This window comes from Struthio camelus, chromosome 3 (assembly GCF_040807025.1).
Source record: "Struthio camelus isolate bStrCam1 chromosome 3, bStrCam1.hap1, whole genome shotgun sequence".
Lineage (NCBI taxonomy): Eukaryota > Metazoa > Chordata > Aves > Struthioniformes > Struthionidae > Struthio > Struthio camelus.
The window spans coordinates 122,784,413-122,812,103 of NC_090944.1; the positions used below are offsets into that span (position 1 = coordinate 122,784,413).

Genomic DNA, 27,691 nt, shown 5'->3' on the forward strand with positions numbered 1-27,691 from the left:
AGGAGGCGAGGAGGCGAGGAGCGGAGACATGCTGCTGCCCCCGCTGCTGCTGCCGCTGCTGCCGCTGCTGGCCGCCGCCGCCCGCTGCCCGCACCGCTGCACCTGCGCGCAGGGCGCCCTGCGCTGCCCGCCGCCGCGGCAGGGGGCGCTGCCCGCCCCCGCCCGCGCGTAAGTACCGCGGGGGCCGAGGGAGCGTGTGCGGTCCGCAGGGGCGGCGCGGTGGGGGAGCCCCGCGGCGGCAGCCGAACGGCCGCCGCGTAACGGCCGCCGCCGCGTAAGGGCCGCCGGTGCCGGCGCTTCGCCGTCCCCGCTGCGGGACGGAGCCGAAGCCCGGGCAGGAGCCGGAGGGGCGGGAGGGCAGCGTGAACCCCGCGCCAAGGGCTTCCCCTCAGGCGAGCGCAGAGGAGGGCTGGCGGGGGCCGTGCGGGGCCCGGTGCGTGCCCCCGGGTAACGGTTGGGCGGGCGCGTCTCTGGTAGGCGGCCCGGGGAGGAGGGAGGCACAGGCGGCTCCGCGCTGAGGTGCCCCGTGGGCCGACCGCAGTCGGGCTGGTAACTTCAGGTCGGGCCGTGTCACTCACCGGCCGTTGGACTCGGCGCTTTCTGCCAAAGAGCGCTTAGCGGTGCGCTGGAGCTTGGTCCGTCCCGCAGAGGTGGGACCGTGTGTTTTACTTCAGCCACAGTCCCCGGTGTCGAAACATGCCGTGCACAGGACCGAGGATTTGAGGTCTGACAAGGCTTCGGAGCCTTGGGTTTCTCTTTAAGAAAGATGCTGGTCCTTTCAGTACAGTTTCTTAATGAAGAAAACGTAGCGGTCTCAGAGCCGCAAGGAGAGCGTTGTATTCCCCCAGACTCGCCAGCAAAAGCCAACGGTACAGTTGCCTGAACTTTCTGTATTTTCCTGCTATGGCAGAAAGCAAAAACTGCCTTTCATGTTCCAAAAAACATACAGGGCCTGTAGTGGTCAGTATAACTGTAAGGAAATGAGATTAAAAAGCTAATACTTGGTCTTAAACCTTCTGTCAGTTCCCTTTTGTGTTTGTTTTGCTTTTGCATGTCTATCTGTCTCACAAAGGCTGTGCGATTTAAAGCCAGCTGTGTTAAAATGTCTGAGTGAGTCGTCCTGCTTTTTGCCTCTTTTTGAGGTCCAACTCGTTGACAGATTCATGCCTACTCCGTTTCCCACTCCAGTAGTAAAAAACTTGCTCTGAGTTTCGGCAGGTGTTTGGATCGCTGTTGGGTGCTCCATCGTATCTTTCTGCCTAATGCTCCGCTGGGGATTGGGATTAAACCAAAAGCGAATCACGGGCAGTCTCTCACTCCACTCCCTCCGATAATGATCATATTCCCAGCCCATGATCTAGTAGAGCAGACCAAATACTTTACCACACACATGTATTCAAGCGTTGTTGTGTTGTTTACAGGCTGAATTACAGCGCTGATTCTCTAAACAACCATGGCGTCAAAATATGGGATTAGACAAACAACAGATAGCATAGTTGCCATTTCTAGGTTCCCTGGGTTATCTGGGCATGAATTGAGCAGGGTTTTTCTTATTATGCCTCTTTCTGTAACAAAGCTGATGTTTTCTGTTTTCATGTGATTTGTTTGTAAATTTGATGTGCTCTTGAAATTCCCTAGGGATGATACTATCCTAATCTTCTATCTCCTTTCTGCCCAACTTGAGAATCGGTATGAAGAAGAAACACTAATTTATAGAAATCTAGATTCCTATGAATTGTTTCTCCAGAATCAGTTTTTAGAAATGTCTCTGCCCTGAAATAGTTTCCTCCACACTTCCCTGTGTTACTTTAGTGTCAGAGAAAGCAGAGCCTCTCCACAGTTATCCTAACCAGCACGTTTCTTGCGCGGTGTTCTTAGCACATGCAGAGCAGGCACTGGATCAGTCGCATCGAGGATCCCAGCAGCAGAAACAAAAGGGAGCATTAGTTTTTGTAGGGCTTCAGTATGGCTGTTAGAACAATGCACGTCTGTCCAAAACCACATCACAGTACAGGTTCTGCTCCCTTCCCTGATTTCAGGGAGGAAGGGAGATTATCAAAAGCTCTAAACTTGCGTGGGGTGGGGGAGGGTTCCTGCGTTTTTGGTTTACTCTCTCATTTGTCCTTTTTCCATCTATTGCCTCGAGAAGTAGCTGCATCCCAACCTGGGCTGATCGAGGTCAAAGTAGATAATGGGCATATGGCTGCTGTTGGTTATACTTCACTCAGATTAACAGGGCTAGATTACGTGCAAGAGTAAGGGAAGAATTTTTCCCTCCAGCCTTCAATATAACATTTAATCTTTACATTTCTTCACAAAGTGCAACTATTAGGCTGGTGATGCTGTCAGAAGAGAGTTCAACTAAGAGTCTGCTCAGTAGTCTTCTAAAGGAAATATTTATGTCAAACTTCAAAAAAAATTCATCTATCTTTCAAACTGCATTTGCACAGCCACTTCCAAATCCTGGAAATGCCTTTTTTTTTGCTTTTTTTTTTTTTTTTTTGCTTTGGTGCAGAAAGGGCCATATCCTTTCTGTAGGCTACTATGGTCTGTTCCACAGTGCAGTTTCCCCAGAAATGCATGAACATCAAACAGGATAAACTCTACCCTGTCCCACTGTTTCTGAGATCTAGCGAGTAGTTGCTGTGTAACGTAGCAGTCCCACAGTTAGAAAGCTGGCCCAGAGTGACATATATCCCTTCTGCTGCCTGCTCTGGCTAGCAGCCAGGACACCAGCAACACCAGCAGAAGTCACTGGATGACAGTCAGTAGGATAGATATGGTAGCTCATAACTGCTGAAATTATCCCTCCAGCTGCTCTTGAAAGGGAAACACTCCTCCGAGTTGAACAGAACCCTTAGGACTCTGGTATTTTACAGCTCTGCCATAAAGACTGGCAAAAGCTGGACACCACCCCCTAACTAAAAAGCCGCTTAGGCAGCCATACTGCCCACAATGGAAAGTGAGCATACCAGTACTGCGTTTTCTGCTTTTCACAATGCAAACATAATAGGGAGATATCAGAGGGGCAAATGATCTCATTTAAGGATGGCCAGCAGCTGTCTGAAGGACTATGCTACATTAGCAGCAGCCCAGAATGCAGTCAGCCCCGCTCTGTATCTTAATGTCTTATTTTTTAAATTCTCCAACTGCTATAGCTCCTACTTTCAAGCCACATCCAACCTGATTTGTAAAGAACCTGGAAATATACAACTAAATTTCCATTACTTTGCATTTTGTTTTATTTTTTAATAGAAAGCATACCGTTAAACATACAATTGCAAAACTGTACCAATAGATGTAGTCTAACCCAACAGACGCACATGAATTCTTGCTTTTTTTTTTTAGTTCTTATTCCATTTCTTTTACTTTCCCTTCACCTCTTTCTTTGATCTTCATATAGCATCTTCTTATGCTCTCAGCTCTTATTTCCCCTTCCTTCTTACTCTTTTGTCCTGTAAGGCTTTTTGAGCCTTATCATTTTACTGATGCTCTGTCTTTCCATGCTTTACCGATATCTTTCTAGCTCTCATCTCCCCGTCGATAGCTCTGTGTGAGAGACATAGAGCAAGAGCAAGTTACTTTTGTCACCTCACAGTCGTGTTTGTACCTAGGTGTACCAAAAGAATTGTGAAATAGCACTTACAAGTACACTAATAGTTTTGGAATAAAATGCTATTCCAGATTGTTCCAACGCAGTTCCTGGCATGCTGCTCCACCATATATCAGATCAGGCTTTGTGCAAACCATAATTTCCTATTCTTTCTTCCCTTGTAAGTCAGTCTTTCCATCTCACCTCCTCTACATGCTAATTTTCCCGAATTTGGCATAACTAAGACTGTTTTCAAGTTCTGAACAGATTCTTTATTTTCCTGTTCTTCCTGCCACGATTTGGAAGGTTTTGCTACTTTGCTACAGCCTTACAGATTTTTTTTTTTTTCCCCCAAGGCTCTAACTCCTCATTAACAAAATACAACACATCCTGGGGTGCCCACATTCTTACACTGGTGCCACTCTAGCATGAAAACTAGAGCTCGGAGAAGTCCTAGTTATTAGTATGGCAAATCAAGAAAATAAGTGTCAAAATGTAATTCCGGCTCTACCTGAGCAATTCAAACCCTGATGCCTTAATGCTCTGTGCTTCCAAACACCCTTTTGATAATTTGTTACAGCTCAAGCATAAATCCTCTAGGGAAATTTCAGCAGTTTTTATTTACCAGAGTTATTCTTCCCATGTCATGTTGTTGCTGGAAGAGTTTTCAAAACGATTAGACTTCAACAGGTTGCAGAATTATGTGTTTTTTATGGTGCTGAATTGATCATATTTTTCTCAGACTCACGTTTCTAATTTGGATGTTACACAAACACTATAAAACCTCCATTTTCCAGACACCTTTGTATACTGTTTTGGCTATAGCAGCTATGCATCTTCTAAACCTCTGCAGAAAAATAATCTTTGATACACCACTAAATACTGATATAAAACATTATTTTTTTTTTCTTTTGAAGTCTCATAGTGCCCATACGTACTTTTGTTGATTTAGCAAAGTCTAAATGAATAGGCATCCAACTCCAGTTATTCTATAACTGGCATTGGATACATAATGTCTTTATGACCATTTGAAAATCTCATTTCACAGTAGGGTCTACTTTGTTATGGCTGAGTGTATGCACCTGTGTGCAGGGCTTCAATGTTATAACAAGTTACACATGCGTAGTTTCAAGCTCCAAATCTGGAGCTCTTGGGCAAAAGCCTGAACAAGTAGACATTCCTACTATGTCTTCATTGTGGACATATTTGGCTCTTTTGGATTGACAGAGGAATGCAGTTTCAGGGCCAAAGTGTCTCTAATAGAAGATAATCTGTCACCCATCATTACCTAGCTGAAAGTATTCTTTGGCTATTTACGTGATATCCAGCATCTTATCTAGCATTTCAAGTAGATAATGCCTAATATACAGGGCTTTAAAAGTCAATGTCAATACTTTACGTTGCTCCCAGAAACTGATAAAAATCCAGGGGAAATGGTGGCTTTTCAATCTTATTTTCAATCAATATTCTCAATTCTACTGAGTTGAGTTCAAGGATACAACATAATAAAATTTTTCCACTCTCAGCGAGAATCTACCTTGTGCATTCACCTTTATGGGCTCAGTATTATGGGTAAGTCCTACAAAATAGCAATGCTAAAATATAACAGCCAACCCAGCTACAGTAACACATTCATACCAGTTGCTGCAAGGCCAGTGCTCTTTTTTTATTAGTTCAATTAATCACTTTTTTCAAACGTTCAATCTCAGTAATGCAGAGATTTTACTCACCAGTGTGAGTGAGCTGAGCTTTGATTCTTCATCCACAGGACTGCAAGGGGTCATGCGGTCTGTGTGCATCTAGGCTTCCAACAGCTTCTCGTGGACATCGAGTCTACATGGTACTATTGGAGCAGAAGTGTATCTTTTAGCAGATATAAATAGTTTGCTGTCAAGTCTAGTCGATTTGCCTCTGTTGCCTCTGTATCCCAGAATGATGAAAAAGGATGATCATGGCTTTATGCCAGTGTATCTTTGGAACAGACCACTCTGTAAACATTTTCTTACCGCTACATCTATATATTTACTGTAAGGGAAACAGGGGTAGTTTGCTCTTTGCCTGTCTCTCATGGTCTCTGCTGCCCACAGTAATCCTAGTAACAGGGGAGTAGCCATTTCTTTGAAAAATCCACTCTTTATTAATGATTTCAAAACAAAGCTGGGAAGGACAGTATTTTGGTTACCAAGCAAGGAAAAGATTTGGTAAATCTAAGTGCCCTTCCTGTCTCTCCCCATATTCTTGGATAGTCTTATATGCATTTAGCCTGGCAATTTCAAACCTTAGTGCCTAGAATTATATATCTTGAAAAAATAGCTTGACTTAAGGAATTGTTAGGGACTATCAATGCCAAAAAGGCTGGCTTTCTCTCCATGCCTTTCTGCCTTTCTTGGCTGGATGCCAGTTCCAAGGTTAAAAAGTTTGGCCGTTATGATCTTGTGCTACAGTATTGTCAGCTGTAAAACGAAAGGAGTAAGTACAAGGAGATAAGTTATGATGTGTTAAACATGAAAGAAGCATTACAGTTTTTCTTAAGAGCAAAAAAGTTCATCCTGTAACTAAAAACATCGTTTCAAGTTGGTGTTGGTAACTTGTATTAAAAATGTATGCAGCCCTTTCAATAGGATGTAGAAGTCAGGCTGGTAGCATAGAAAAGTTAGATGTATAAAAGCTTTGTAGCTTTGTAAAACCCAGTTTGTTCTTTTTTTTTTTTTTTTTTTTTGTCAAAAGCTTCCTTATTTCTGAGAGAGGAATAACTGGTCACATCTGAGTGTCACAATCTGAGTGCTATCAGAAAGAAATCAATATTTAATTCCTGCCAGTACCTGCTTGAGTTTCGTTCTGTGCTATCAAAGACATCAGTCGTGTTCAATAGCACAGACTTTGACTCATGAGATAAGGCCTAGCTTATACATAGGCTGGATTTGGCTCAGCAAGCTAAAAAAACTTCTTCAGAATGTTTTGAGTATAAAACAATACAACTAAATGAGCATGTTTCTGTTTAACACAGGCATGGGCTAAGATACAAGCCACAGAGGTAAAGTGGATAAGAACAATGCTGGAAACATCTTTCACCTTTTAGGTGAATTTAAGATATTTTTACCTACATGGAAGGGTATATTTGTGCGTACTCCAGAATTTTGAGGATTAAGAGAGAAGCCCAATTATGAATTGCTTTCGTCTTTTGATCTTGCTGTTTTGTGCAATGTTTAATGGGACTGGGTAACGTCAGTGCAGATGAGTTCACGCTTCCAGCCATCAGGGTGAACTCACAAGAATTTAAAAACAAGAACCAATTAAGTTGAAATACAGAATGGATTAAATGCTGTCATGCAGTTTAACTACAGTACATATTAAAGTGCTGGTTCATCCCACTTAAATTTAATCACATGGCTAAGTTAGGAGCACTGTTGGCATCACCTTTCTGCAGTCGGTGGAGGGGGACAGGCACTCCGTGGGGAGCAGGTCCATCCTAGGCAGGCATTACGGGAATTTACAATAACCACGCTGCTCACTGGCACATCGCAGGTAGGCAGGAGTTGTTTGGGCCACAGATTTTGGTGTAGTCAAAAACCTACTTTCCATAACATTTCTAATTCTTTTGAAAAAATAATATTTTTGTAAATGCTTTCACAAAAGATATATCTTGTTTTCCAAAGAGCCACTGCTAATGTTACAGTTAGGAAGAGGTTCAGGCTTCCAGGGTTATGAAGGAGTAATTTCTGCTACCTCAACTGCTACTTTTTCTTTCTTGTGAAGTTGTTTTCCTGTTGGCTCAGAATATTGATTCCTACTGCAGGGTTCTCTGTAAATTTCAGTCCTCTGAGTGGCAGCACATTTTTCAAGACATATAACTTAATTTTGTTTCTGGTGTAAACAAAGCTTCTGCATGCGCACAGCACGACATGTCAGCATCTATCGAGACTGGTATGACCCAATCATAGCAGCGTGACAAGCGTGCATACATCTTAGTACATCCAGATTCTTAATCCCAAGACAAAGGTACGTGTGAAAGCCTGCCACTATATGGGGTAGGCATAGCATACACACACAAAGAAGTTCTTAGACATTTTTAAGTGTCTTCATATAAAGGATTAGGACAACAAAGGAAAAAGTAAGGTTTATGAACAATGTGGAAATATTTTGGTCAAAGACCTTGACAAAGTGTTTTTGAGGATGAGAAACAAATATCTGTGATATTTTTAATTAAAAAGCAAAACAGAACAATTATCTGTTTGCACAAAGATAATGTCTTGAAATATGTTAAATATTTTCCTATAGCCATTATCAGGGAGAGTGTGGTCATGGCTAGATAAATTGGCCTGTAAAAGTACTGTGATTACTGGGATGTGGAGGAGAATGTTAAAATATAGATATATCTCCCACATCATTATTAACTTTTCAGTGAGGACAGAGTAATTACAAAAATTAAAAGAAAAATATATTCTTGCTTTTAATCCGCAAACCACACTGATGAGATTTAAAAAAAAAAAAAAAAGAGAGAGTGAAAAAAAAAAAAAAAAAAGAAACAGGCCTGATTTGGATCTTTTTTGCACTTGTACGTGTCCGGAATATTGCCAGTGAAGTCAGGGTGCCACACTGCACTATTACACTGATACTACTGAGAGAAGAACATGGTCCAGAGGATGCAGATAAATATGTTTTATATAGTAACAGGAAGTTTTAAGTAAAAGCCACTTTTTCCCTGAGGAATTAATTAACTTTAAATAGCCTCAGTTCTTGAGGCTAGCGTATAGCTTCAGTTGACTGTATCTGCAGCAACTCACTTCCATCAGGCTATTCATTTGTCTAATAGTTTATGATTATTATCAGTTTGTCTGTGATGGGTCTCAGCTTTGTACTGTTAAGGAAGTGACTCAGTATCCTCAGAATTCAGCTTCACAGAGATCACATAGATCTGGCCCCAAAGGTACAAAGGACTGCAGCCAAAATAAAGCGGCCTTCTGCTTTATTGCTCTTCTACCCACTGCAGTGGTTCATTTGTAAAATAGGAAACCCCATGCCTTAAAATCCTTTCCTCCCTCTCTTTATTTTGCAGATCATTTACTCACCTCCCTGTAAAAGTAATCCCATCACACGCCTTTGAAGGACTTAGAGATGCCTTCATCATGTAAGTTGACGACATGTTTTCCGTTGACCTTTCAGTAATTTCTTGTAAGTAATTCTATCATAAACTCTCATAATAGATAACGCAATTTTACAATAATTAAAAATAGATTGCTAAAAAATACCCTTGGTGAAAAAAAGCCACACTGGAGAGGCATAAATATAGCAATCTTTTTCTTATAGGCAATATATTATAAAAAGTTCTTTGAAAATACATGATTTTTTAACAGTTGTAAAAGATCACATAATGAAACATTAATCATATCCCAGAGAACTGGATATAATTTAATAGTTGATCATAGGTACTTTTGAGTGGTAAAGAAGATAGACTTCTATTCACTTCACATTGCAGTGTTATCACTGCAGTATTCCGTCATGTGCATTCATGTAATAACCAAATAAGATATTTGTTCGCTATTTTGCACCAAGAGATGAAACTTCATATCCACAACAGCACACTTTTGTGAAGAAAAACAAAATCACACATCGTGTTTTTAGCCTTATTGATGACAATAGACTTTCCAAATACAGTAAGAAAACTTATGCAGCTATAATTTAGTATTTTTTCACCTGAACCTTCCAAAGGTTTGTCTTTGTTTAAATTTCATCGGAAATAATTCCAGTTAATTAATTAGGAGTACTCACTGGAAAGTAAACACGGGCTTAAACATTCGCATGATCGTTCATTTAGACTTCACCTTGCTAACTGAGTAGCCAAACCTATTTATGCGTGTAGTTCTTACTGACAGGAGTCATGCATTAATTTCCATGAGTAGAGCAGCTGGTAAGAACTATCTGCATGGAGGGGAGCAATAGGGCTGAACCCTTTCTTCGATCTTTCAGTTTACAATTTGCAAGCACTGTAACTTTGCACATCAGGTCTTTATCGCTTCCCTTCCCTTGGTATTGTATCTATTGTATATCGAAGGCTCAGGTAAGAAGGCTTGGCTGGCCAATCTTGCCCTTATTTCTGTCACTGTTCCAACTGAAAGATGGCAGGTTTGGATCCCCTTTATTTATTATTTTTTTATTTTGTTGGCATTGAGTGTTCACTAAAGGACAAAATTCATGATAGAACAGTGCAATCCAGTACAGGAGGTGAACTCCCACAGGATCCAAGTAGCCATACAGATAGTGACGGTTTCTATTCTAGGTGCACTTTTTAGACTTGCCTTCACCAATAAAAAGCACGTAGTGTCTCAGATGTTAAAATGTATATTAGATGTTACATAATTTCTCTTCAAGGAGAAGAAAAGAGAAAATAGGAAACCCTTTTGCAGCGCGTTTCCTGAAGGAAAAGACTTGAAAGATGAGGGTACTGCAAAAGCCTGAATAGACTCAACTAGACTACCTTAGCTTTTAATGCTTATTGGTTAAACATTCGCGGCCAAATTGTGAACTTGTGCGTTTCTGTAGCTCTAGCGAGTAGAAAGCAAAATAAGCTATGTCCATAGGTGTTCAACTGCAATAAAGTAATATAGCACAATCCAGTGGCACCATATTCTTATATTCACTTTTACCTTAATGATTAACAAGAACTTAGCATTTTCAGACCAACTTAAATGTACAAACTTTTTCTTACCTGTGCGATTTGAGGCTAAACTTTCCCGAACTACATGCATAACCTCGTCTTCACAGAGCATATGTTTTGTTAATTGACATTTCCCTTCCATAAAGATAATTTAATTGATTTCTGTGTCCTTTTAATCTATTTCTCCAAGTTAAAGGTGTAGAAATCAATGTCTGTGGCTGAAATAAATCTATATAACACTTCATAACTTTATTGAGATTTAGTGTTTCTTTGAAAAATGCATATTTTTGAATTATAAATCTCTAAATGATCTATATGGCAACTCATCACCAACTGTAAATTAACTGATAAATTATTCTCACTGCCATAAGGCATTTAGACAAACGGGAAGCCAGTAGCAGATAGACAGAATCACACGGAAGGACGGCAGTTCAGATCCCAGACCTGAAAAAGTCCTTCACTTTAGGTTCTGCGAGTAGTCACTGGAGTCTGATCCTTCCCAGTGCATAACGCTAAGCTCATGAGTCTTAGAGGATCAGGCAGTCAGCAGACCACTTGTTCCGCATCCATTTTTTGTTCCCCTGTAACTATTGCAATAGCAAAAATAACAATCCAGAAAGTTAGATAACTTCATAAGTGATTATTGGAAAAATCATGAATTTTTCTGTAAGAAATATATACATATTTAATATATGATTTCTAGCATGCATTCCCCTTTACTACCACAAAAGGAAAAAACAAGTCATCCTTGTCTAAAGGTCTTTATATCACAATTCAATCTCCATAGAAATTGTTTTCTTCTAATTATTATTTAAATAAGATAATTGTCAGGACTTGTGACAACACTAACTCTGATTTTGTACATGTATCTCAGTTGTTCAGAAAATTTTTTTTTTTTCTTGACAGTGTATATAACCTTAGGTTTAGTTTATGTGCCCTTCCAGTCAGTTCTGTCTGGAGAAAACACTGCTTTGAAGACCTTTTCCCCATATATGCATCAATATATACCATCTACTTTCTGGGGTCAATTTTGTGTAACTTCTAGAATCTTAATCTGGCAGGCATTCAGCGAGCATCAAATAAGTGGAATTTTTTTTCTCTGTATACAACATTGGCTGTTCCGTAGTACACGTGTGGAATAGGGGCATCGGTACATCAAAATCTGACAATGCCTACAAAAACATTCATGTTGATTTATGTAACTATGAAAAAGAGCCACTTCCTGCCAGTTTGCATATATGTAATGAAAGCAGCATTTAACACCAAAAATTATTCATAAAGCGCACTAAATGCATATTTCTGTCTTTGTATGTTGTCTGTGGATTAGATGACAATCACTCTAACTTGATAGCCTCTGAAGAATAATAAGCATTATCTACACCCTCACCCACGTAGAAAAAATCAGTAAGCGGGACCAATCATATGAGCAACAGGCTTGCACTCACTCTGTTTTATCTTAGTTCTAGCCCCTAGTCAATACATTGTCTACAGTTTATTGAGAAAAATGCAGATAGGCTGTTATGGAGATACTTATCAAAAAGGCTTGGCATTTTTAAAGGTTAATACAGCAAAATACTGATCATTCTCAACCCCTACTGGAATAGATTCTCAAGATTTCTGAGATGAGACGTTGACACTGCTGCAAAACACGAATTGCTTTGTTTTGTTTTTAACCAACATATATAAAAGACAAATGTAAAATGGAAAACTGATTTATGATATTTCTTCCATTAATGTATTGCTTTGTGTCTACCTTTTTTGTTACAGTGAAATCTCTCAGAGCGACTCTCTAGAAAGAATAGAAGCTAGTGCATTTGACAGCCTTCCCACTTTGTCTGAAATGTAAGCATCAGCTAAAAACGACTTCCATGTTGTAGTTTAGGATTCTCAAGGAGTAAACAGTCTGCAGAGAAGTATTCCTGGACCAAATCTTCCGACCTTGCTTCAGCTGGCTTTGGATTAGACCTACGATGAGAAACATTTCTCTCCAAAGTACCATATAAAATAGGGCACACTTTATAAAGTCAAGCCTTGGAGATCTAAATCATGCAAAGACATCCATCTGTATAAAAAGTCCCATTGCCTTCAGTGAGCTCAATGGCAGTAGTGGAGCTCTATGTCTACTTCTACTGCCAGTGTCTAGCCTTCTAAGCAGGAAAATAATTTGAGATGACAACAGAAGAGAAAAATTCTAAGATGTCATTTTTTCTTTTTGAAGATTCACTTTTCAAAGCCTTACAATATTTAAATAAATCTGCTTAGTATGCATAGCTCTTCTTTTGAGTGCTAAAATATTACTCAAACAGAACATGTACTGATTTTAAACTTGAACTGCATAGCACAGGCATCTAAGAGAGTATGGTGTTAAAGCACTGACTAGGAGAACGCTCTGAAACATTTTGTGAGATTGGAAACTATAAATCTGATACAGTACTTCATTACTGCCTTTTTCCACACAGCATGATCAGTGATTCGCTTAAAAATGGTGCAACTGAGTGAGCACAAATCTTTTTTTTTTTTTTATATAATAAGTGAATTACTTTGAAGCTGGTTACTTGCTCACATAAGCAAGTGATGCAGATTTGTCCAGCTCTTATTGGGTCCAGCTTCCACTGGAATCAATGGTGGGTTTAGCTGAGGAATAAAAGATTTGGCCTGATGTATTCATGTACAGTTCATAGATATCTTGTCATTTGCCTATCTTCCAAAACAACAAACTAAACAAGACCACTAGAGAATTATAGGAGACCAGCAAAAAGATATGTTTGAATCTTGAATGCTCTACAGGTCTCACGTTGCAAGGGCCTGATGTCCTGAGCTGCACTCAAGAGCATTTTCTAAGGATAATCAGTGTAGGCGGATTCAATGTACTTCTTGGATTTGAACTCTTGTTGCAAATTCATATGCTAAAACTTATGAATTATGTAAATCACGCATAGAGAGGGAGCAGGACTAGAGCCATTGTACTTTTATGCCAAGAGACAGGTTCACCAGATAGTCAAGGAGCACTTTCTGCAGATATTACTGAGAGGGCCTGTCCCATTCTTTGGGTAACCACCAGCAAAAAGTATTTCTCACGTGCCTATCTCCATTTCCACTTATCTCCACTTATCTCCAATTTCTGCAGATCTAAGCAGGAATCTGGTGCTATCTCACCACTCTAATAAAGCCCGTGGTGACCTAACAATTTAAACCATCTGAGGACTTACCTTTCCTGGCTAGGCAAAGCATCATTAACATAATGGAAAGTTGAGTTGATGCACAGGGGTATGATTGCAGGGCAAACACCACACTTAGGCATGCAAAGAGCTCAGATTCCTTGCTCAGCCACGCCTCTAAGACCACGTGTTAGAGGCACACTCATCATGATAGTATTTTATAAGAGCTCCTGGCACTGATATCTCGAGTAACAGAGTTCAGCAGCAATGAGTTCATCTGCCAAAGTGAAACAAATCCACAGCTCCTCAGTTAGAGCTTTTCTTATCCTTTTTAGCCTAGAATCTCAGGATTTTGAGGCCAACTTTGTCTCATTTCAGTGTATATGATTTAGAAGAATAAGATACGCAACAGTTATCAGTGCACTTGGCATCAAGCAAGTAACTAAATCCTGCATATCTGCCTAGTTCCTAGGGTATATGAAGAACCACTGAGGCTGCTACCAAAATACCTGACCCAAACTGCACTTTGTAAAGATCCAAATTGGTAGGTCCTAATATAGGATCAACCTGAATGTGGTAGATAATTTAACTTGTTTGTGTTGTGCTAGTGCCTCTGAACCTCCATGGTAGAGCAGAACCATATCGTATTAGGTGTGCTACAGACACAGACACATAAGGGTTCTTGTGTCAGAGAGCCTGCAGACGATGGCAAAATGCTAACTCACACCCGTAAACAAGATACCCAAACTGAATTTTACCAACGCAGTGAGCCATGTAAATTCAGGAACTACTTTTGTTGCTTATTCAACAATTACAACTTGTTTTTATTATCAATACTGCTTTAAAATGTGCTAGTAGTATATTTGTAGAATGTTTGTTAGCAGCGTAAGAGCCTTCTATCACACTCTGCACTTGACTGTTTTCTGACCAGGCCAATTGCTAGCAAAATTCAAGTCCCTCCCTAATATATAATGATTACACTACTGAAGTATTTTTTCCTCATTACAGATTAATCCTGAACACAAAAAATCTGTTGCACATTGAGGATGGAGCATTCAAAAACCTTCCAAGGCTAAAATACTTGTAAGAAAGAGTTCTGTTTCTTTTCTGTTTGTATCCTTTTTCTCTAAAGGAGGAGACAAATTACAGAAAGGAGTATGAAGAAGCTTTTCATGCATTACAGCACGCTAAAAGTACACGCCTCATTTACCATAGCTTTAATGTGCATTTAACCAGTTGTGAGATCTTTTAATAGGCTTAAAAATAAATTAACCTAGGGCAGACTAGTAATGGACAAAACTTTAGTAAAGTGTGCTAATTAATTCTGTGATGTGCTTATTTCTAGAATAAAGCTTTCAGATAGACAAGATACTATGCAAAAAGGGGTAATTAAAATTCTCTTCTTTGCGCTTAACGTAGAAACAACATGTACAGCTTCTCCAGGACACTGTCTGAGAATTCTACATATATAATTCCTACAGATCTTACGAAAACAATGGAAGCCAAATTAAAAATCATATTTTCCACTCACCTTTTAATGCATTGTTAACCTTGTACTTGCAGAGTTGGCGTCTTGTTGCTTTCCACTCTTGAAACCTTTTCTCCTGTAAATGGCAATTATGCTTTTCTCTAGGAGCATTTGTAATACCGGAATAAGAGAATTTCCAGATCTAACACAGATCTTCTCGTCAGAAGCCCATTTTATATTGTAAGTGGAGACCCAGTCTAACCCAGTATGAGCCTTTCCATCTTGTTCCTGTACTGCTGACAAAAATACTCTTTTTTTCCTCCTAAAGGGAACTCTGTGATAATTTGCGGATGACAACTATACCCCCAAATGCTTTCCAAGGGATGAACAATGAATCACTGACACTGTGAGTAAAACAGTCATAGTTGCAGTTCCTTCCATGAAGATAATGCTTCTGTTTGAGGAAAGTAGCTGTGCTTTATAAACTTCTTGAAATGAATCCCCCTACAATACACGTCTGGAATGCAAGTTAAATTTGAAATGCCTAGGACATAGAGCATTGCTTTTCAGCTGATGGTAGCTTTTACAGACATGCTCCGAGCAGGGTTTTTTCCCAAGGCTAAATTCACTTAGGAAGGAACCTATGAAGAGGAATCCAAGTCCTCATCTTCCATTCAACGTTGTTTTTAAAACTATCGTCATCAGGACATAAACTCCAAAAGCTACAATTGTATCCCAAAGTCTGTCTCCTTCCCTCAGGGATGGGGGTCTCTTGAACTAGTACTTTCATGATTAGGCCAGACTAACACTACTGATCTACACTCTAGCTTGAGGGGTGAGCCAGCTTCTTGGCTACTAGGACAAGTAACGCTGCTGAGCTTCAGGTGTGCAGGATCCCAGCAGAACTTGCAGATGCAATTGCCATCTACTCTGGCACCGTAAGAAAAAAAAGAAATTCAGCATTTGTGCTTTATTTCCTCAGGCATCACTGGGAAACGAAAATCAACCCTCGATGCCTTCAGGGGGTTTCTGCAGCAGTTTACCTAAAAAGAAAATGTAGATGCAAGAATTTGGTGCATTTTACATCCACCTCCTTTTCTCTATGAAAAAATTCATGTGTGGTTCTAACCGTAATTTTATAGGGAAATGAGCAGCAATTTTGGACTGAAACCCTCAAAAGGGGGGAAAGCATACTTGATCATATAAGAAAAACTGGCCCAGTTCTCTACCGCCATCAGTGATAAGTGCTTGGCAGCAATGAAATATGTTGCATCTACCTGTAATAGCAGCAAGTTTCTTTCAAAGAGCTGTTTGTCAGCAATGTGCTTGTATTAGCAAAGAGCAGGAAAGGAGAGAACAAATTGGTACATGATTTCTCTTTGCTCAGCTTACTTTGATTCCTATAAGACTCCATGTAAAGACTTTCCTTTTAGCAAATTGTGGATTCATTGCTCGAGCCATCTATGAGACAGGTGGGCTTAATGGTATGTAAGATGCCACACCCCAGGAACACAAAAGCCAAGGTGAGGTGTCATCTGCTGAGAGAGCAAAAACCTTATACGGATTTTGTAGTGCATTGGCCTCACAAAAATTTCCACTAAGAAATGCTCAAATAGCAAAAAATGCACATGAACCACCTCTCCACAGGATGTGCCTGAAATTCAGGTCATCTGAGGAAGGACCGTCGGAGCAATAGAGGGCAGCAGCAAGCCACCTGTTGTGTGTTGCAGCAACCAACACCGATCTGGACGCAAGTAGAGCCAACTTTAGCAGACCAGACTGATTTTTAAAATGCAGTACGCATCCAAACAGGGAGCCTTGTCTTGACACAAGCTCAAAGCATTTACCAAAACCCCAGCACAAAACTTGATAGATATTTGTTCACGCTAACTAGCAGCGCACAGGAGCAAGTACTGTAGTTAACTGGATTAGGCCCTTCATCAGGCTGATGTGATGGCGTGACAGTAATTTGTGCACAGTATTGACCCATACCCCTGTAAACTGTTAGAGGAACTGAACATAAATCTGATTGAAGACCACTCCTACACAGTGTTAAAGAGGACCATTTGCTTAGCTGAGAGCATCATTTTATTTTATATGCGTCTTTTCTTCTAGAAAGTTCTCCAAATAACTTCAGTAAAGTAATGATTTTGTTAATAGTGCAAGAAATTTAAAATATAAGAGACTGAGAAAGACGCTTAAGAATTTTACTGTAACCCCAAAGTATATAAAATGGAAGAACATCTAACTCCCAGTCAGGAAATAGCCAATAGATTCATTTTTCTCCTGTCATTTTATGATAAGGAACTCACCACAAGAAGAAGAGAATCAGCAGCTTCCTAATTGTAGACTTGCACTTTAACTCCATCCTGTGTAATTAACTGCAATTAGCTGAAATAATTCCAAGTGTTGCAGCATAGTCTAATGAAATACAAGTAATCTGTAAAGGGGTAAATCCAGCCTACAGTAACGCTTTGCATTACTAATAGCTAATTTAGTCTTTCCATCAGTTAGTATTTCATGTGGATGTGGGAAGAGGGTACCTGGAGAATTGAGGCTGCATATTCATGGTGAATTTTAAGGAAATCATTAATTCCCAGCAAGCATATTTGAGTGCTGTCACATTGATTTAGTCTTAAAACTAAGGTGCACTGAAACTGTAATGTACTTATTGTCAATTCATTCATATGAAGGTGTGAGGTGTAATCTGTAGTAAAATACATGTTTAAAATGGTGCAGATATGGAATAATGTATTTTTGTGTGACTGAGGTGACAGCTGGCCTTACAATATGTTAACCCCAAATTGCTGAAGAGGTCACAGTGGATATCAACTGGAACTTGTGTGAACTACCTGCATTGTCAGTCCACTGTTGCTCCCAAATTTCAGCCCTCCCAAAAACAAGTGGAAAAATGACAACAAAACCTTTGTAGAGATAAAGGGTCATTTATAAACTGCATCAAATTTTGTATTAAGGCTGAATAGTAAAGATGATTTTGGAAGCATTAACTTAATACCACAAATGGATTTTTCTCAATGAAATCAGTCCCATAGGTTATATCTCCTAATGAAGGAAAGTAGCTGGAATGTAGGAGTAGCAGGACCAGCCTCAAGGTTGCCTAGCTCACACCATGGGGAATCAAGAAACGAGGGTGGGCACCTAGTCTCCCTATGCGAAGCAGGGGACAGCTAAGTTTCTATGGCACAATTCAAGCGTGGCAGCACACTGAGCAGAACACTACTTTGAAAGAGCTAATAGCTCACCGAACTATGAGTGACTCACCCCCACCTCTCAGCAAAGCTGTCTCTTGGGCTGCAGGAAGATTCGTCTGTCCACACTGGAGTTGCAATCCAGCAGCACCCACTAAGCTTTAGAATAGCTTTCCATCTTACATTTCTCTGTCCCTTGCAATCTTGCATTTCTGTCTACAATGTGGCACTGCTCCCATAGAAAGGATGGAAAGAAAAGGCACAGCGTAGCCACAGTCTACTGATCTGGGAAGCTTTCTGAGCTGTAGGATACAGTCTTATGCTGAAACCACAGAATCCAGGTATTCTACTTCACAGAGAAGTGTCCTACCTCCACATTGTCTTCATGCAAGGGTCTTACCTGGAATAATATCTTGTTTCTGGGTCTCAGTACAAGGTAGGCCCAGACAGACACTGAACTGCTCAGAGCAGGGAAGTTCTGTACAGCAGAAGTTATCTTAAACATCTAAATGATAAGGAGCTTAATGAATTTAAGCTGCAATTTTATCATAATTTTAGAATTAGGTCGTTATGCCTACGATATGCCGTAGTCACCTATGTCCTTTATAAGCCAGTCCCTCTAATTATTAAAACATAGTTTTAAGAATTGAAACATGTAGTAACAATAATATAATCTTCTATTTTCCCAAATCTGTTTTCCTTATGTATTTTTGTTATTCTCAGCAAATTATATAAAAATGGGTTTGAAGATATCCACAGCCATGCCTTCAATGGGACAAAGCTGAATCAACTGTGAGTATGTTTCCCCTTCTCACTGTTTTTCTTTAAGAATAAATCATCTTTCAAATACAGACACAGGCTCATCATTCAGCTTAACTGGCCATATCTTGCATTTCCTGATACCCATTAGAAAACTACGTATTCTGGTGTCAATGGCCTTTGCCACTAAATTGTTGATCCTGCAATATTTACTGTTTTTCTTGAAACATCATCCCTCAGAACACCGTAGTTATGAGAAAATCTTTTCTTTATTACTAAAATGTAATAAATTCCTAAACTTAGCAGCAGTAGTGGAAAACTTGAAAACGTAGCCCACACTCAGGAAACTTCATCTTATATTTTGTAAACCTCAATAGTTTTAATCAATCTCACATGCTTTGTTAGTAGACTCCTGCTTTGGCAATGCCTTTTACTACATTTTTGTACACTATTGCTTGTACTGGTTTAAGTCAGACTAAGTTGGAAGTGATTAGGATTAACTGTAGATGATAATGGTCTGATGGCATCAGTGAAAGGAAAGGTCAAATGAGAAATATGCTTACTCTCAGACCAGAGGTTGCAATGACAAATAGTGTGATGGGAAAGAGGAGTAAGAGGAAATAGATGGGAAGAAGAGACCAGAAAAGGATCATTTTAAAAGACGGAAAAGTTAACAATGTTTGGTTCCACAGAATTCTAAAGGACAATAAAAACCTCAGGAGAATACACAATGACGCCTTGAGGGGGGCCACAGGGCCAGATGTTCTGTAAGTATCAAACCACTTTATTATCTGATTTTGTAAGTGTCCCACATGAACTGTACTGTGCTAAATAAACTACACCATTTTAGTGAAGAATAGGCTTTATTTCTGAATGGATACTGGATCTCTTACCTTCTACAGACGATAAGGCAGATCAGTGCAATGCCACGAAGTGTTGTGTTTTAATTAATATGTATTTTAACTAATAGCTGTTTAATTAAAGCATCTAAAACAGTCCTTTGGAGCAAAGAAGAGAGCCAGGTGGGTGTTCTAGCTGTTAAGGTATCTAGAGAGTCACATTCATCCACTTTCCCTCTCTTTCCCTGGCCTAAAGAACCTTCCCTTGCTCCGTGCATGGCGGCTTTCAGAAAGAGAGGTTAGGCCACAACCCTCAGAGCGGTGGCAGCGTGTTTCAACTTCCTCAGCACAATGTGAGCTCCTAGCCTAACTGAGGCTCATGTGTGATAGGGAAGCACTTAAACTCCAGATGGAAAGTTTCGTGTTACCTAAGCACCATGCTCCGAGAACACCCACTGGAATAAGCTCTTGGGACAGATAGGCAGAAAGAGGCCAAGTTTTTTGCTAGCAGCTGACCTTAGCCATAAGCCTGGGAGCCAGGAATTCATCAGTATCCAGCTGAGACCAATTCAGGCATGCCATGAACTTTAATGTCTTCAGGGCTAGGCATCAGCTGAGTACAGACAAGAAAGGAAAGGACGTATGTCTATGCTGGAGATCAAGTGTTGAAGTTGCTTTGTGGATTTAGGCCTTTATGAAAAGCTGAGTCACCGTTATCCAACTTCATGCTTTGTCGGTGTTTTTATAGGTATCAAAAGAAAAGAAAATGTTCTCTTTATTTTGTAGGGATATTTCTTCAACGGCTCTAGAATCCCTGCCTAGTTATGGACTGGAGGCCATTCAAGTCTTAAACGCAACATCATCTTACTCTTTAAAGAGACTGCCACCGCTGGATAAATTCAGTAACCTTCTGGAAGCTGTTTTAACTTATCCCAGCCACTGCTGTGCTTTTAGAAATGTAAGGACAGAAAAGTAAGTCCAAATAGCACATTATTGTATTACAGTACTTCAGAAACTCCAAAATGACAATTCTACTTTATTCAGCTCACAGAACTTTGATTATCCTTATTCCAGTTACAAGAAAGCTGTGGAACGTAACAAGGCATCACGCAAAACAGCAGCTCTCTGCTAAAGCCGACAATCTCATTTCCACTTATTTTAGAGCAGAAATTGATCTCATCCTGTGCCCAGTATCTACCAGCAGGAGCATTATTCTAAGTTTGCTTAAGGCTTACGTTTCTCTTGGTATATCAATAAAAAAAAAAAAGACTTCTAGCACATGGAAAACATATTTCCATTAGCGTCAACAGCATGTTATCCTAAAAAAAAAAAACCTCCTGTAGCCTTTAGCTATGCAGCTTATTTAATGCAGGGGATATGATGACCTTGTAGAAGAGGCAGGCTTTCAATTACTCACTTACTGAAATAAGTACCTGACACAACCCTCAGCTCAGTTCCAGTGCTTTCAAATAACAATAGACAGTACTATTCTTCCCATTTCACAGTTGGAAACTGTGGCCCAGGGAGAGCTTGGCATTTGCTGATTTGGGGCAATCAATCTGAGACGGCTGGGGCTAATGTTCTATCATTTTCATTTCAGTAAATCAACTCTCATTTGGCTTTAGGCAGCCAAAGCCATCCTAAATGAGTTTAGTTGAAGCTGTGAGCCTTCCACACTTCTAGTCTGTGCGTCTCCAATGAAGACAACAGAAAAGACATAGTAAGCAGCCATTTGTGGGAAGCCCAATTCATGTGACTTGCCTACCATCATATAAGAATTGTGTTGTAAGGGCAGGAATCGAATCCAGTTATTTACAGCAAAATTAGATGTGCACTATGCTTTCTCTGCATACCTCATTTTACTACGTGGTTCCTGCTTCTGCAGGAATAAAGCAAAGATCCTACAGTCAAACATTTCCATCTCTACTGAGCTCTAATTCAGTTCTAGAGCTAGTCTGTCAGTGTATTAAGTGCAGCAGCAGTGTTGGGGCAAAAAAGAGTGCTTGATTCATTCTGACGTAAGGATTACCATTGCACATGTGCAAGAAGGGACCAAATTAAAGTTGCAAAGACAACTACAGTTCTTATATTTACTAGTCTTTAGGTACTTTACTTTGCAATATATGATCACAGTCTATAAAAATAGAGGTGCTGAAGGAAGTCACTTTATCATATTTAGTAATTGTTTTCGTTAAGTAAACTGGAGGAAAAAAAAACACACACAGACACACACGACTCCAAAGCAGGAAACTCTACTGCCCTCCAACTGGGCGATCAGCAGGGTTCAGACCACTACCTACGCATTACCCGTCTGCACAGCCCTTGCCACTGGAGGAACTCAGACAAGTAGCAGGCTATTATTTTTCTAGCTACTGTAGAGGAACGAGAGACACGCTTCTGGCTGTTTTTATTGCTGTTGCCAGCAGAAGACCGTGGAGACTGAGACCTCTTGACTTCAGTCACCGGGTTCTAGAGGAAAGAGCCTTTCTGCAGTTATGGATTTTCATGGCCACACAACTGCAGCCTGTTTCTGTCTTCTACTAGCCCCTTCTGTTGCCTTGTGCTCTACAAACAGTCATCCTGCCCAATTTTTACTACCTTGCTCCAGATCCCATTCCTCACCACCTATGAACTGCACTATCTGGTCACTGAGATAGCTGCTAATGAAGCTGCTAGCCAGTAAGATGTAAGTCAGCATCACAGATATTAGGGAAACAAACTCTCAATATTCTTGAGAGTTCTGGGGTGCGATACTGGTGTGCTCTTACGTGGCTCTATGAATGAGAGGGTTCAGTTACCAAGACTTTCCTCCACTGGAATGACTGTGAAGCAAAAAGCAGGCTATAGCGCAACTTCAAAAAATTAGAAGAAAAACAACTTCTGTTGTCATCCCATTATTTGTAAGTATCAGATAGAAGCTTATATTGGTATTTTAAAACCTTATTTCTCTTGCTGCAAATAAAACTTTCTGTAAGTTTCCAAGTGTCTGGATTATCTTAAAAGTACACAAAAAAGCTTAGTGTTTTTTCAGGATCTTTCTGCCGTCACCGCAACAAGGTGAGACAAAGCTATTTTCATTCATACTGGTGGAGTACCTCACCCATAATTTCCAGGTCTCAAAATCAGAGATTTTGGTGAATACATGGTCTTTAAATTCGTACTTTACAAATTGCTTTATTTCCAACATTTAAAGTCTGCCAGCAGATCTCAAAGTGAAGAATATCAGACCAGCTTTCCAGCACTTGTGAATAGACGTACTTCTCTAGAAGCCAGCCTAGGTGCTACCAGCTACAATGGCTGAGAATCTGTCCCATTTCAATACAGTATTTCAGTACAGGATTACAGTATATATTTGAGAATTTGCCCAAAATTTAGACTGAAACTCAACTTTCTTTTCATCCTTATTTCAGAAAAAATTCCTTGCTTTCCATTTTTGACAACTTCTCCAAAGAGTGCGAAAGCACCATGAGGAAACCAACTAATGAAATATTGTAAGTACCTCTCTGCATCCAGAAGCTGGAAATAGCAAATATGGCCCCCCCCTCCTGCTGTTCATGTGCATTTTTGTAGAAACAGCATGTCTCGTATTGCCAATTCAAGTCACCCTTACAAGTTGCACAGTGATAATTTTACTATTATTAAATCAACATTTGTGAATTTGGTGTTCGAAAAAGTCTCATGGGTTGTACTCACTCCAGGTTGAATTCTCCAAAGTCTTTCAAAACAGTGATTAAATATTTCCGAAAGTTAAGGGCCTGCATGGACACTTTTCATGCCTGTAGATAATTGCAGCTGTGTGATTCAAAGAAGAGATGTCAACGTTAATATTTTTTGCTGATAGAAAAGGTAATTTGTGTCAACAGTTTTTCGTGGTACAAAAAGAGTTCCTGAGTTAAGAGAAATTTGATGACCTGATACACTTGTTTTACCTATTCTGATTGTGTCCTTCCGTATCATCACACTTTTGTTTGACAGTGTCCAGTGGGACAATAAGAAATGCTAATATCAAACTGTTGTTAATCACGTTGGCCATGTTGGATGACAAAAGCTGTACAACAGTATTTCATGGAAAAATTTACAGATTTGCAATTGTGCCTCCCTCTATAGCTAAATAGGAGATCTTGGGACTTTTCCTCAGCGCTAACATAGGGTCAAGCATTGCAAAGCCTAGAAAGACAAAGTCGTAGTCACAAAAATCGAACACAAACACAGCTGAAATTCGACTGATCCATTGGGATAATGATTTCCTTGGGGCCTGTTATATTTGCTGTTTGATGGTATTAGGCCATTTATAAAGCAATAGCTGGTTTGATTCTCTCATCATCTTTTCTCCTTTGCTGTCTGCCTGCAACTCCTTTGAGTGCCTCCCTTACTCAATCTTATCAGCTCTACTCCCAGTTGCAAAACTGAAGCACTTCAGGATTACAAAAAGGCAAAGTACAGACAGTCAGCAAGACCAAGAACATACAGTCTCCATCAAGGATAGCTTTGGGAGAAGTAAGGTGAGACAAGGAGGTACACATAGAGATGTCCATTAGGTTACATTTTAAAGGCAACTGAAGTGACACTCCAGTGAGTTATGGGATCACACAAATCAGAAGTGCCTAAGCCCGCGTTATCCCTATACTTCAGATGAGCATTTGTTGTACACCTCCTCTGCATAAATAGTTTATCTATCTGAGTCGGTTGGTTCCTGAACCTATTTGCTTTGCTAAGGCCCGATCCCAGCAATTCTCTGAGCAGGGGCCGTAAGCAGAACTGCAGTCATTGTATTAAGCAAATGGAAGTAGGGTCATGATTCTGAAGCTGAAAGGCTGCAGGTAGAAAAGTTTGGGAACAATAAAAATGGGCTCAAAGTCCAGAGCTATTATTACACAAAGAGAGCTTGCACAGGCTGCGTGTTTACATGGCCTCTTAGAAAGATCACAGTTTGTTTTTTCTTAACTAATAAATAAACAAAGGCAAACATAGTCCTTGCTCTTCCAGTTTAAGCCAAGCAAGTGAAAGCAAGACATGGGCCAGTTTTTCATGCAAGTAGAGAACAGTTAGGATAAGAACAGATTGGGAAATTCAGTAGAAGAATCTGAAAAGCAGCCCAGCCTCATTTGCAAGTGAAGACCTTGATCCAGGAAAATAATTTAATGCACATGTTTAGTTGAAGTGGAACTTTAAGCAGGTATTTAAGTTGACCCAAAACTACCCTCTGGATCCTCTGGATGTTTTCCCATTGAACGCTAATGATTTTCATGATTGTGTCATTGTGAAATCAGTAGCTATTCTGGCAAGGAATCAGAAGAGACAAGCGCTTGCTTTTAAAATGTTTTTTTTTCTTTTGTAGGCTTATCTCCACGTTATTAATGACCTGGAGATTAGAAAGATCTATTTCAAACGCCTAAAAAGATGTATAATTAGCCATTTCTCTTTCACTGCTTTTGCTTCTGCATTTGCTCTGCCAACGCCTGTCATTATTTGTTAACAGCTACCTTACCACAGTGAAAGAACCTTTCTACCTGCTTTGTGCAGGTGTAGTCAAAGAGTTACAGGACAAGTGGTTGGTATATAGAAGGCACTGAGACCTGGAAGATAAACTCCATAAAATAATGCTATTATTGCACATTCCATGCTGCCCCATGCCCTTCACAAAAATGATGGGTTAAATATGTCATGGTCCTGTGCAAGTAAGTTGCTGTGCTCTGAAGGTTTTTGAACCTGAGAATCTCTGAAGTAAATTTTTCTCCTTTCCTCCCTCTCTGGTGTAGGGAGTGGTTAGGTACTAGTCTCTGAAAGTGCATTTGATTCACATCCTTCTGGCCAGCCACAGCCTGCCCAGCAGCTGGCAGAGGACAGCACGTGGAGAGTATTGCAAGTGCACTTCCCACTCCCCAGCCTCACATCAAAGCTATATTTACACCTTCACCTGTGCATTGGGTCCAGTCTAACCTTCATATATTCCTAGCCATCAATATATTCTATCAAGTTAACCATGCACTTCTACTCACTTTATAATACTGTTAACATCAAATTCCTCAGCATTTCCCAAATCATACATCATACTCTCAGGACTTTGTTCAGTAAGTGCATTTCCTAAGGAAAGTAAGAGAGCACAGTTAAAACCCTTAGTTTATTTTAGTTAGGCTTCTTTAACTGTCTGATAAACCTATATGCAGAATATTTTATATTCTGTCAACTCAAGTGTTACAATAGTTTGAACTGCACTCTCCTGGCATCAGTAGAAAGAGGGCTCACTTAGAAAGCAATCAAGATAAAGCACTTACAAATACGTAAATCCTAGAAAACATTCCTCTGGATGTGACCGTGGCCTCTTCTGCTCTCCAAGTTTGCTACCCAAAAAAAAGGTGTCCTTACAAGGCTTCTTTATGTATAAACACTCTGTAGAAACACACCTAGAAAGTAACTGCTTTAAAACAACTTTCATCTGTTGTATTTTATAAAAGAATGTGAGCAACATGTAACAAGTAGTTCACTGCTATTTGTGGGCGGTTGTTTTTTAATAGTTATAGAGATGATTCTTACAACACATCGCTGTGGTCAGCAGAAAAGAACATGTCCCCGTTTGCAACAGACGAAGAAACCTCTCCTTACAGCTATTCAGCTTTTTTCGATGAGAATGAAATGACTGGCCTAGATTTTGAGTATGACTTTTGTCAGCCTAAGATACTCACATGCACTCCGGAACCAGATGCATTTAATCCCTGTGAAGATATCCTGGGATACAGTTTTCTCAGAATCCTGATTTGGTTTATAAATATCCTGGCAATTGCTGGCAATTTCACTGTACTCCTTGTTCTGATAACTAGCCATTACAAGCTCACTGTTCCTCGCTTCCTCATGTGCAACCTCTCTTTTGCTGATTTTTGCATGGGACTTTATTTGCTGCTCATTGCTTCTGTCGATGCCCAAACAAGTGGTCAGTATTACAACTATGCAATAGACTGGCAAACGGGCAGTGGCTGCAGTACTGCTGGCTTTTTCACCGTGTTTGCAAGTGAGCTTTCAGTGTATACACTAACTGTGATCACTATAGAACGGTGGTATACAATCACCTATGCAATGCAGTTGGATCGAAAGCTACGACTAAGGCATGCTGTACCAATCATGCTTGGTGGTTGGATATTTTCCATTTTAATAGCAGTGATGCCTCTGTTAGGGGTCAGCAGTTACATGAAGGTCAGTATTTGTTTACCCATGGATATTGAAACAGCTCTTTCCCAAGCCTACATATTGATTATCTTAGTGTTAAATGTTGTGGCTTTTATTGTCATTTGTGCTTGTTACATTAAGATTTATATAGCTGTTCAAAATCCAGAGCTGGTAGCTGCCAATAAAGATACCAAGGTTGCCAAGAGAATGGCAATACTGATCTTCACAGATTTTACCTGCATGGCCCCTATCTCCTTTTTTGCCATATCTGCTGCCTTTAAAGTACCACTCATCACAGTGACAAACTCCAAGATTTTGCTGGTTTTATTTTATCCAGTCAACTCCTGTGCAAACCCATTTCTGTATGCAATTTTCACTAAAGCATTTCGAAGGGATTTCTTTCTACTGATGAGCAAGCTCGGTTGTTGTAAAAGCCGAGCAGAGCTTTACAGAATGAACTATTTCTCTGCTTATACCTCCAACTGCAAAAACGGCAGCTCAGCCACAGGCCCCAGCCAAGCCTCACAAGCACTGCTGCTTTTGTCAGCATTAGAGAAGCCCTATCCAGCGGTACGTGACAAGACATCTTACAAAGAAAATTAAACTGGAGCAGCAATAGGTCCTGCACTTTACAATATCAGCTGTAATTATCACAGTAACTAGGGTTTATTTTATAGTATCTTGAACATTTTGCAATAAATAAAAGTGACAATCAATAATTCTTACACAACATAACTGTCCTGAGGTTCAAAGTGATATTTTCCCTTTTGCTGTTGTTGTTGTTGTAACAGTAGATATGGAAGGCGATTGTTAGGCAAAGTTCTTCTTTTGGGGGGAGCTGGGGGAGTCC

The 27,691-nt window shown here is 40.1% G+C and overlaps 1 protein-coding gene across 3 annotated transcripts; it reads left to right on the forward strand.

Moving 5' to 3' along the window:
- Positions 1-27,691, forward strand: LHCGR (luteinizing hormone/choriogonadotropin receptor). Of its 3 annotated transcripts, none has more exons than XM_068940026.1 (11): positions 1-168; positions 8,649-8,720; positions 12,015-12,089; positions 14,414-14,488; positions 15,039-15,113; positions 15,202-15,279; positions 18,806-18,874; positions 19,534-19,608; positions 20,467-20,652; positions 23,091-23,171; positions 26,196-27,691. In XM_068940026.1, exons 1-11 carry the CDS (start codon positions 29-31, stop codon positions 27,442-27,444), a joined length of 2,175 nt encoding a protein of 724 aa, XP_068796127.1. In that variant the 5' UTR covers positions 1-28; the 3' UTR covers positions 27,445-27,691. The 3 variants fall into 3 exon arrangements, with proteins under 3 accessions (XP_068796127.1, XP_068796129.1, XP_068796128.1); XM_068940028.1 differs by having other exon boundaries at positions 25,019-26,227; XM_068940027.1 differs by lacking the exon at positions 26,196-27,691 and adding an exon at positions 23,379-25,012.